The 12,335-nt window shown below is 38.2% G+C and overlaps 1 protein-coding gene and 1 long non-coding RNA gene across 3 annotated transcripts in view; one reads left to right on the forward strand and one right to left on the reverse strand.

The window, feature by feature from the left end:
• LOC141571336 (uncharacterized) overlaps positions 1-12,335 on the reverse strand; it is a 264,152-nt gene that overhangs the window by 107,499 nt on the left and 144,318 nt on the right. The gene's annotated exons all lie outside the window — the stretch shown is intronic.
• DMAC1 (distal membrane arm assembly component 1) lies at positions 4,331-7,063 on the forward strand. 2 transcript variants are annotated; one of them, XM_019727135.2, is made up of 2 exons: positions 4,331-4,677; positions 5,505-5,784. In XM_019727135.2, the coding sequence occupies exons 1-2, from the start codon at positions 4,398-4,400 to the stop codon at positions 5,567-5,569; spliced, it is 345 nt and encodes a 114-aa protein (XP_019582694.2). In that variant the 5' UTR covers positions 4,331-4,397; the 3' UTR covers positions 5,570-5,784. The 2 variants fall into 2 exon arrangements, with proteins under 2 accessions (XP_019582694.2, XP_019582695.2); XM_019727136.2 differs by having other exon boundaries at positions 4,336-4,671; positions 5,505-7,063.

Below are 12,335 nucleotides of genomic sequence, written 5' to 3' on the forward strand. Positions count from 1 at the left end.
AGTACGTGAGAGTAAAGGAGAAATAATATAGTTTATACACAATAACAACAACACAGAGAACCATCATGCCAGAGATACTCCCCAGAAATACGCAATCTGTCTGTACTTCAGGAGAACAGGCAGACCTGTGACTTAGGAAACAATCACTGTGAAACATGAAGCATATCTGATTTATTGACTCAATCTAAGGAGTCCAGAATTGGTAGACATTAAACTCTTAGAGGTTCCATTTATCCTATTATAAACAAATGGTTACTGGGAGATCTTTTTCAAGAAACAATTATTTTTCTTTTCTTAGGCTTATAAATGTACAAAAATTTGTTTTATGTAATAATCTATAATGTCATAAAAGATAATTCAACATCAACTTCTAATATAAAAGCTTAAGTCTCTCTGTATTCATTTTGTTATGTAAATTTTATTTATTTGTATGAGGTATGTAAATTATACACCTTTCTAGATGAAACTGTATGTACCACACTTTCTGCTACTTTAACATAAAGATAACATTAAGACTAACAGAACTCTTTAGATTTGTATTTTATAAGGAAAGAAACAAGCAGCTTTACTCTTTTCTTAATTACCAGTTTATATAATTAATCAAAATGTTTTTGTAAATTTAACTTTTTGTGTTTGTTGTATAGTGCATTATTTAAAAATATCTAATGAATTATATTTATGCCTTTAATGATGGATGAGAAGTAATGCTAGTTGGCTGTATTTGGTTATAAAAAAAATAATAAAATAATAGTGCTTTAAAAAGATATAATTCAGATAAGCATTCTTGAAATAAAGATAAAAGAATATATATAGAGATATAGATATATAGATATATATAATATGGTATTCTATATGAATATGCATAGTATTGTTTATGCCTTGGAAACTGAACTAGAATAGTCAACAGAGATATAATCCTAGTAAAGATGTTATGGGACTTCAACAATGGATGAGAGAAAGGGAGGGAGGGAGGGAGGGAGATGAGGAAGGAAAAAGGAAAAGAAAATCATTTAGGTATCTAGACAAAAAAATATAGTCACTTACATCAGAGAATAAATTGGCCTGGCCTCAGAACTCTCCACAGCAACATTCAATGTCAGAAAGTAGTAGAGTAACACAATATCTTTAAGGAGAAAAAGTGCTATCCCAAGTGGTTATGCTTTGTTGCCTTAGCCTAGGTTCCTCAGAGTGCAGAGTCTGCGACAAAATTTCATCAAGTACATATATTAGTTTCCTATGGCTGTTGTAACCAATTATCATAAACAGTAATGGCTTAAAGCAACAGAAATTTATTCTCTCACAGTTGTGGAGGCCAGAGTCTGAACTCAGTACCCCTGAACTGAAATCAACATATTGGCAGGGTTGTGCTCCCTCTGGAGGCTCTAGGAGAACATTTGCTCCTTGCCTCCCAGTTTCTGGTGGCTGCCCGCATTCTTTGACTTGTGGCCCCATCGTTCTAATCTCTGCTTCCATGGTCACACTGTCTTCTCTTCAGTGTGGAATTTCCCTCTGCATGTTACTGATAAGGATACTTGTGATTGCAATTATGGCCTGCCCAGGTAATCCAGAATAATTACTCCATCTCAAGATTCTTAATTAATCACATCTGCAAAGACTCCTTTTTCACATAAAAGGTAGAATTTACAGGTTCCACACATATTATAAAGAAATTAAAGGAATTGTAAGAGACTACTCTTCTCAATTCAATGGAAATAAACTTGAAAACTGGGATGAAGCAGATAATATTCCAGAAATGTATAACTTGCCAAAACTATTTCCAGCAGAAAATTTAAAGATTCCCAAAATACAAATAGTGAAAGGTTTCAAAGAACCTCCTTCCCTGTTTCTCTCCCACCCACCAAAATAATAAAGTGCCTGGACTAGAAATTTCACACAGAAATTCTAACAAAACTTTTAAAAATCAGATAATCCCAATGATATTTTAACTGTGGTAGAATACAGGGGGGAAAAAGTGCTTCCAAATTCTTATTATGAAGTGGGCATAAATCAATTAGGATTGCACAAAAAGAAAACTAGCAACATATCAAAGTCTACCAGAAGACACTAATAATTAAATAGTAGGATATATGGAAATTAATAGCCTTCTTGTATTCAAATTCAACCAGTTAGAAGATACAACAGAAGGAAAAATTCCCCATTTTCAATAATAACACAAAAGACAAAATGTCCGAGAGAAAAATGTATGAGATCATTATGGAAAAAAACTCTAAAATGATACAGAGGAACACAAAATAAGATGTGAACAAAAGAAAAAGCATTCTATGTCCTCAGATAGGATGACTCAACATCATAAAGATGTCAATTCTCCCTAAATTAACCTGCAAGTTTCACACAAGTCTAATAAAAATGTCAGCATCATTTTGTCAGAATAATCAAGCTGAGTCAAAAGTTCATGTGGAAAAATAAACAAGTAAAATTAGCCAAGAAAAGTCTGGAACAAAAGAGTAATAGGGGGGAATCAGTGTTCAAGTATTAACACATTACAGAGCTTCTGTAATTAAAATAGTGTCATACTGGCACATGAATAAACAGACAAGTCATGGAACAGAATATGAACTCCAGGAACAGATATACAACTATATGTGGCATTTTAGAAAAAGTGGCATTACAAATATATGGGGGAAAGGTGCACTATTTAATAAATAGTATTGAGAAAAATGGGCCAGAGAGAAAAAAAGGGGAGAATAAAACCTGATTCTATTCCTGACACCTAATAATACGATAAATTCCGAATGTATTAATTTTGAAGTATGAAAAAAAGATCAGAACACCAAAGGAAACCATAGAAAGTGGAAGAACTTTTTAATTATTACATGAAACTCAGAAGCAAAAAAGATAAGACTGATAAACACAATTACATGTTTAAAAAATATGCATGGTAGAAAGTACAACGAGCAAAGTCAAAAGGCAAATATCAAATTGGGAACAAAAAAATGTGTACTTGTATCATAGACAAACAGTTAATCTCACTAATTTACAGAGTTCCTAGAAGCCAACAAGAAAAAGACAAGTTAGGAAAGAATGTTCGATATCACCTATTCCAAATCTCCTTACTTCAAACATGAGGTAACTATAGGCCAGAGAGAATAAAAAACACTCTGTGTGTCATATGGCTGACTCATAGTGACAGAGCCAGGTAGAGAACCCAAATTTACCTAACCTTTGTCTTTCTACTACAGGACACTTGGTTACCTGTGTGAGTAATGAAATGGGGAGGGTCTTTGAAATTAAGCACCAGGCCAACTCATTCTCTCCTATTGATCAATATCTTTATTTTGTCTCTTTCTTTTTAGCCCTGTCAAAATCACATCCCATTTTAGAAAGTGAATTTATTTTTTATTATGTTAATATTTTAAGCCATTCTAAAGGAGAAAGTTTCAAACCTGGATTTAATCCTATTTTCACCTATCTCCTCTGACAGAAACAACCTCTGAACTCTAAATGCCTTTCTTTCCAGTAATCCTCTGAGAACAACCCAGCACAAGGTATATATAACCAATTCTACTCAACGAAAGTCAAAGGTGAAATGAGTTGGGAGTGGATATAGAAGTTGAATTGCAAAGAAGCAATCAGAGTGAAAAGTCCATGCTTAAGGGATGATAAAAATATAAACCTGTAAAAACAGGACCTATATTAACTCCTCAGATCCATTAGCCCTATTTTGACTTTGATTTTCTCCAGGGCTCTCAAAACAGAAACGATATCATGGGTATGAAATAATTGAGATCATAACATTAAGACAAAAGCTTAAGAGAAATTGAAGGTATCCAGGTAATTCAAACCCATTTTTAATACCTTGATGTTATTTGTGTCACAGTACGTATAGGTTCGAGAAATTTGACTGTTTTCACAGACACTGGTTTCAATAATGGCTGTGCCACTTAACCAGTTTTGTCATATATTGGAAAACTGATAACCGCGTTGGCTTGGGAAGATTAAGTGACATAATAGACAATCGTTTGGCCACGTGTCTAACATATAGTTAAGCACATACAAAATCAACTCGTTTGTATCACTCCTCCACACCCACACAGGTGAAGTGACATGCCCAACGTCTCACTCATCTTTTATGCTAGACAGGAAACTTAGGAACCCAAACTTCTCCTGTAAGGAGCGTAAGAGTAGAGACATGTAGGGAGTTCTTAAAAGGATTGGGGGGAAAATACTAGTCCCTGGCATGGCCAAGATTTTGACCACATAAGTCCACCACTGGACGCCTGCCTCCACCTTTTCCCCTTCCGAGGCAACAGGAACTACATTTCCCAGCGGCCCTCAAGCTGCTTCCGGCTCAGTGGGCTGGCGCTCTGCTTTCCGGCCGCATCTTTTACGTCAGTTCGATTTCGGAGGCTCCTACGGCTGTGGCGGACCCCGTGAACATGGGGTCTATGATTACCCAGCCTTTTGAGCCGTTCCAAGTCGCCACGCCTCCCGAAGCCGCTTCTTCCGCTAGCCCCGCACCCCTCGCTACACCCGGATCACCGACCTCTCCAGAGCAGAGCCCCGTGCCTAATAACTGCTGGAGCTGTCGCGTGCTTTCCGGGTCGGGGCTGATAGGGGCGGGCGGGTACGTGTACTGGGTAGCGCGGAAGCCCGTGAAGCTGGGACACCCGCCCGGTCCAGGGAGCATTATGCAGATGGTCATCGGCATCAGTGAGAGTCCGAGCAGGGCCCTTGGGGAACGGGTGGGGTGGGGGAGGAGAAGCGGGGCGCAGCCACGTGCGTGGGGGACCGGGACTCGGGCTGGTGGCCTGTCGGGAGCCACCCCAAACAAGACACAGAGGTGGTGAAAGGAAGTTGTTGGGACGCTATTTTTTTTTTTTTAAATCACAATATTTCTTGAGAACTCCTATTAGCCTCAATCGTTTAGATCCTATCAATAGCTGTTAGAGATAATAGTCCCATTTTAGTGCTGAGCAAACTAAGACTAAGAAGAAGTATCCTGTTCAAGGTGAGACACCCAGGGTGTGACAGGGCTGGCTTTTGATTCTAGGTTTGTCTGGCACCAAAGCCCATATTTTTTCTCCCATTCCTGGAGAAAGCCTGAGAAAGGACACTTACCTTTGGTTTAAGAACCTGGGCTTTGAAGTCAGAGTCTACATACTAGGTATAGTGGGTATTGTGGCCCACAGTCCTCATCTGTGGCAATACTCAGTGATTGTCAAGACGTCTTCCAGTAAAATGTAGTGATTCTTTTAGCTCTTCAAACCAACTGAGTAGAATTTTAGGTTTTCAGCTATCTTAACCTTTGTAACTAGATTGTCCATGTCAGTTCCCTTTAAGTTCCTTTCTAGATAGGGGAAGTAACAGGATTTTTTTTTTCTTTCACTTTTTTTTACTTGTGTTAGCTTTACTCTTCTATAAGAAAGATATGATGGTAACATAACTGCTAGGAGTGTTGTGAGGGTTAAATAAGAAGGCATATAGAAAAGCACTTGGTAAATTAAAATGCAACATACGCTTAAGGTACTGTTATTTTTTTCTAGGCATCGCTTGTTTCGGTGTAGTCATCCTGGCTGATCCCAAAGGGAAGTCCTTCCGCTTTGGCTGAAAGTACCACCAGTGAATTTGTCATCATCTAGCCTTGTCTCTATGACACATAGCGCAAGCATGAGGCTTATGGACACATGGACATTGATATACTTTAGTTCTGCGAATACTGCGAGACTGAAAAGAAACATTGGTTGTCATTATTTGGCCATGAGTGTTTGTGGCCTTCTTCTAGGGTTCCACAGAGACCAATAAATCCCTCAGAGAAGAGAACAAGTTCTTTGTCTTATCTGGGGAAAGAGGATATAATTTAAAAAAAAAAAAAAGAAGAAATGATAAACCAAATGGGAAAATGAACTAAGTTGTTATTTAAAATAGTTCTTTTTACTTCTCCCATATTTGAGTCAATACCTATTATCAATCTAACCCTGGATGGTCATCATGCAATATGCAAAATTATATAAAATTATATCTGTACTGCTCATACTTCCCAAGGCACTATCCGGTCCGTCACCTTATGAGAGTTTCACAGCTACTCTCAAGTGGTTATTTTCACTTCTGGTAAGTGAACCTTAAAAAATAGTCCTCGTGATTTATTTTCCCAGGGTCATTCAGCAAGTCAGTGATAGAGCTAGGACTCTTAGTTGTCCTTGTTCTAGTCTTTCAGACTTAGGATGGTTTCAAAGAAGCAAGAATTACATTTATGAAACAATTAGATAATCTTAAAAATAATGACACTTAAGTGCCAAAATATTTGAGAGAAATTCAGAACCTTTTGTAATAATAATAAGTTATTTTTCCACAAGCACTGGAAATGTTTCTGTGATGAAATTGAGATACTTTTGCGATAGGGACTTAAAACTAGGCAGTTTATGTCTTAAGAGAAGTCTGTGATTCCTACCAGTTTTTTTCTGCTTCTCATGGCTTCTCTATAAAGTTATATGTAGCTGTTTTCTAGAAAAGAAAGATACTCTTTAATTCAGCTACCAATCACTGTGTAAGTTTGAATGATCCATTGAGCCGTTACGTTTAGGGCTGGTGCTTTTTCCAGTCTTATTAGAAGTGCCTAAGTCTATTACGACCCATAAATGACAGTAAGACTCTTGCATTGTCTACATCAGATCATAGTATGGGTGGTGCCATATATATTTGCAATTGAGAAGACATTTCAACATAGACAGCAAGGTATAATTTATGTGAAATGTACAATTCAGTTTTGTGATAATGAATATAGAAGATATAAGTTGGAAGGGCCCCTCGAGGACCCAAAGTGGGGTACTTCCTTGAGGGCCCATGATGCATGATCATTCATCCCATAAAATACCAATGAAGACAAGTTACACCTCCTTTAAAAGGCAAGCCATTCTGTTGATGGACAGCTGAAGTCTGAACACTTTCAGTTTTAACCAAAAATACAGATCTAACTGAGCTTGGCCTGCTGGACAAATAGAGTAACTCTTAAACTTACATATTACAATGTTAACATCTTTCTCAGAATTTGTACTGTAAGCAAATGAGAGTTTTTTTCCAAATAAACTTGTCTGCTTGACATGTATTGCCAAAGTATATTTGGTTCTTCCCAACTTGGGGCCATTTATGTGGAGCAAAGTATTCATGTCTATAGGCAGTTAAGTGAGAATAACCATCCCTCAAAAATAGGTTAGAATTTGTACTTAAAAGTTTTCTTTGGAAGTGTGTCCCAAAATTTGATTTCTACCAGTGCTAAGTCAGATCCTATTTGTTGTAGGGGTGAGTCTCATCAGAGAAAAAAAAGACATAACCTTAGTCCTGCAATGTGGGGAGTCACTTAGTGCCCCTATTATTTTCCCTTTTGTTGGGGGTGAAGTGAGGTGAGCAGGATGAACAGGCTCAAGAATCAATGAATTATTACTCAGCCATGTAAGAACACCAGCTTAATTATGATTTATGGGCTTTAGAATCTCTTTAAACAGCATGAAAATGAGAGTTTATAAAGACTCATAATTACCTTTAGCAAAAGAGAAAAGTACGGAAATGAGCAATTTAAAATGAACTTAGTTTTTGTAACACCAAAATGTGCACATAATATTTTTTTCATGACGTCCAAGTTATCTATTAGCTCGACCTTTACGTAGTAGAAATGTAGACATCTCAAGATGATCAAGAAAATCATCATACCATCTCGTTTCTTTTGTGTAGTGCATTGACTGGTGTGGAATCCTGAGCATCTAAGAGTATGTCTGAACATATTAAAGGACCCAAGTATAAATTGGTCCTCAGGATCTTGCTGTGTGTTGGAGGGGAGAGGTGAAGGTTCTCTTTTGTCCCTAGGCCAATTGCTGAGACAGCTGTTGGCCACACTGGAGTGTTCCCAATGCAGATCAATCTAAAAAGTTCTGGAATTTCACCTGGCCGAGACTGATTGCAGAGACAGCTGTTTCTGGTGGCCCTAGAGGTTGAGAATCTCAGTCATGATTTATACTTCACCTCGACCTCAGTTCAGCATTTGCTCCTCACTCCTTTTTATTGCTGGTTTCTCAGCCTAGCTGTGTCTGGATTAGTGGTCTCTTGAATGAAGCCAGTTGATTTGACAACATAAAATGTATTGCTCCTAAATTAAATACATGTTCAGGGCAAGCATATGTTCAAGTACCCCCTCAAACCAGCTTTGGCCTCAACTGATTTATTGCTGGGACTACACTGATCAAACAGACACTTCACAAATCTTAAAGTCAAGAATAGTAAGCAATTTTGAAATGAAAAACTACATTAAAAAAAAAAATGACATAAATCCTTGCTTCGACCCTATAGTTATGTAGGTGCTAGGAGCACAGAGTCCAAGGTGAAAGACCTATAATTAGACATCATTCAGAGGTATCCTAGGAGTATGGGGAGAAAATATGTCACTCTTCTAAATGCGTGCCTCAGCCTTTGAGATATTCAGCAGCTTGTCATTCAAATGTAAATGAAGTGTAGAGAAATAGCCAAAGGGCAAATGTTAAATGCAGTACTGCCATTAAAAAAATAAATAAAAAAATAACTGCTCAGTCCTGTGACTGAACTTGTGTGTGTTTCAGGAATGCAGTAGGCAAGGTTCTTAAAATGGCCCCCAAGGTTCTCAGACCCCTAGTGTGCACACACTTTCTCCCAGTTATTCAAGCACCATTCTAGGTGCTGCTGTGAAGGCATTTTGCAGATGGCATTAATGTCCAGATGGGCTAATGACCTGAGCCCATTAAATCTTGGTCTAGCGGTCAGAGACAGGAGAAGTGAGAGACTAGAAGCAGGAGGAGGATTCAATGCCTGAGAAGTCAATTGCAGGCCTGGAAGAACGCAAGCATACGTTTTATGAACTGCCTATGGGGGCCACAGTGGTTAGAAACTGTGGGCAGCCTGGAGTTGCTGAGAATGATCACCAGCTAACTGCTGAAAGGGAAATGAGGACCTCAGTTATCCAACTGCAAGGAAATGAATTCTGCCAACAACCGGTGAGCTCGGAAAAGGGATCCATGAGAACCAAGAATTGCAGCCCCAGCCGACACCTTGGTTTCAGCCCAGTGAGACCTCAGCAAAGTATTTAGTCATGCTATGAAACTGTGAGATAATAAATTTGTGTTAAGTTGCCAAGTTTGTAGTAATTTGTTACACTACTAGAAAGCTAATACAGGAGTGTTTTGTGGAATTATAGTAGGTGGCATGCCAGACCAAACATGTATCCCCATGCTGGGTATTCAGAAAGTAGCACGAAGCGGCCATCTGAATAGCATTTATCTTTACAGTTACTATCTTCACTTGTTCTTTTACTGGTGGTTTTCATGGATAGTTTTTATTTTGTTTCTTGCAAAATTTTTCCACTGACAAATATTTACAAAAATTATAGCACGCTTTTATGTGCCAAGCATTAAGCTAAGTGCTTCGCAGAAATTGTTTAATCCTCTCAGCAACCCTCTTTTACAGATGAGATAACTGAGGCCTGGAGCAAGTAAGAATTTTCCCAAAACCTCAAGTGATGAACCAGAAATGACTTGCAGAACAGCACTAATTGAGAATTTGTGTTGCTACAGTCATTTTCTTAGTATCCTGTTGCAAAATGTTCAGGTATCAAAATTAGAAATTTTTTATTCTGATTTTCCATTTTTTCCTTGGTTATCCCTTAGTTCAACATGTATTATTAATCTCTTGGTTTCCTCTTCTTTATAATTGAGGTTATATCAGTTGTCACTCTGACAGCAACTTACATACTCATTTAGAACAAGAACTTCTCATTTCCCTGAGCAGGCTCATAACCCATCCATGGCTTTACCCCAATCTTTCTTCTGACTGTGGACCATTCTCCTGAACTCCAGACTCCATTTCCCAGCCAGAGCAGGGCATCCAGCCTGTCTACACAGAGCACAGCCCCAACTTGTCTCAAATGAACTTATCTCCCTCCAACCTACTTCTTCTCGATTTCCTATCTCTGTTCGTAGCGTTTTCATCTCATAACCTGACCAACATAGAAACTATGATAATATCTATGACTCTCTTTCCTCTCATTCTTTACTTATGATTTGTTAATAAGTCCTGGTTATTTTAATCCTTTATATAACTAATAAAGGGTTAATATCCAAAATATATAAAGAACTCATACAACTTAATACCAAAAAAAGAAAAAAACAACAATCCATTTAAAAAATAGGCAGAGGACCTGAATAGATGTTTCTCTCAAGAGGACATACAGATGGCCAACAGATACATGAAAAGATTCTCAATGTCACTAATCATCAGAGAAATGCAAATTAAAACCACAGTGAGATATTACCTCACACCTGTCAAAATGGCTATCATCAATAAATCAACAAATAACAAGTGCAAGCGAGGATGTGGAGAGGGAACCCTCGTTCACTGTTGGTGGGATTCTAAATTGGTGCAGCCACTATGAAAACAGTATGGATATTCTTGAATACAATTAAAAAATAGAGCTACCACACAATCCAGCAATTCTTCTCCTGGGTATTTATCGGAAGGAAACAAAAACACCAATTTGAAAAGATATATGCACCCCTATGTTCATTGTAGCATTAGTAATAGCCAAGATACGGAAGCAACTAGATGTCCATCAACAGATGAATGGTTAAAGAAGATGTGATACATACACACACACACACACACACACACACACACACGAGGTCTGAATTAAGTTCACAAACTTGTTGCAATGATGTTGCTAACATTTTTTTATATCAAAGGGATTATTCATTATGAATTTGTACCAACTGGACAAACAGTTAACCAAGTTTACTATTTGGAAATACGGAAAAGGCTACATGAAAAAGTTAGACGACCTGAACTTTTTGCCAACAAGTCATGGCTCTTGCATCACGACAATGCACCAGTTCACACGGCACTGTCTGTGAGGGAGTTTTTAACCAGTTGACAAACAACTGTATTGGATCACCCTCCCTACTCACCTGATCTGGCCCCCAATGACTTTTTTCTTTACCTAAAGATAAAGGAAATATTGAAAGGAAGACATTTTGGTGACATTCAGGACATCAAAGGTAATACGATGACAGCTCTGATGGCCATTCCAGAAAAATAATTCCAAAATTGCTATGAAGGGTGCACTAGGCACTGGCATCAGTGCACAGCTTCCCAAGGGGAGTACTTTGAAGGACTGTAGTGATATTCAGCAATGAAGAATGTAGCACTTTTTCTAGGATGAGTTTGCGAACTTAATTGTCTGCCCGTGTGTGTGTGTGTGTGTGTGTGTGTGTGTGTGTGTGTGTGTGTGTGTGTGTGTGTGTGTGTATACACAATGGGGTATTATTCAGCAATTAAAAAAGAATGAAATCTTGCCATTAGTGACAACATGGATGGACCTAGAGAGTACTGTGCTAAATGAAATAAGTCAGACAGAGAAAGACAAATACCATATGATAACACTTATATGTGGAATCTAATAAATAAATAAAAGAAACAAAAACAGACCCATTGTTATGGAGAACAAGCTGATAGCTGCCAAAGAGGAGGAGTTGGGGGGATGGGAGAAAAAAAATTCTGATCAGTGTCTGCTTACCAGGATGCCAACCTAAGACAAGGCTTATAAATGGCAGAACTAGAATGTGGTGGGGGGGAGGGGGATATGAAGCTGTTAAAAAAGCAGATGCCCAAAATGGTGTCACGCATGCTAAAAGCCCATGATACCAAACCTATATTTAATACCTGATCTAATTGCAATTTCAGTCTTTCCCACAAATGTAATCTGAATCAATCTGGAGTTTTCTGGTCAAGCTCCAGTAAGGTAATCTGTCATTGTGGGCCCTCTCCACCCTCCGCAGAAGGCAGAAGCAATAAAACACTTTCCCTTCTCTTCCCCAAAAGAAAAAGTATCCTGGCCCCAAAATAATCCTTTCTTTTGTCAATAGCCTCCTTGCCCTATCCCTCTTCCTATAAAAACCTCCCATTTTGTACAACACCCAGAACAGCCTTCTAGCTGCTAGATGGAATACTGCCCGATTCATGAATCACTTAATAAAGGCAATCAGACCTTCAACTAATAATAATAACCTTTACTGCTCTTTCCTGTCTATTCCCAGTGCTATTGTTTTGGATCAGCCATTGTTTTTCATGTAGATTACTATAATAGATTCCTAATTTCTCATTGCTTCCTGGAAACCCTTCTTATTTGACCTCCACACTGTCATCAGAGTAACCTTAAAACATGTGCTGACTTATAACACTTTAGTCTCCCTACTACACACAGGATGGAATCCCAGATTCCTTGGCAGGGTAGGGAATGCCTTTCATTAGTTCACATTCCATATTTTTTCAATCTTCATCTTTTTCTGCTCCCTGACTTCTGTTGC

The sequence above is a fragment of the Rhinolophus sinicus genome, linkage group LG04, assembly GCF_036562045.2.
Source record: "Rhinolophus sinicus isolate RSC01 linkage group LG04, ASM3656204v1, whole genome shotgun sequence".
Classification (NCBI taxonomy): Eukaryota; Metazoa; Chordata; class Mammalia; order Chiroptera; family Rhinolophidae; genus Rhinolophus; species Rhinolophus sinicus.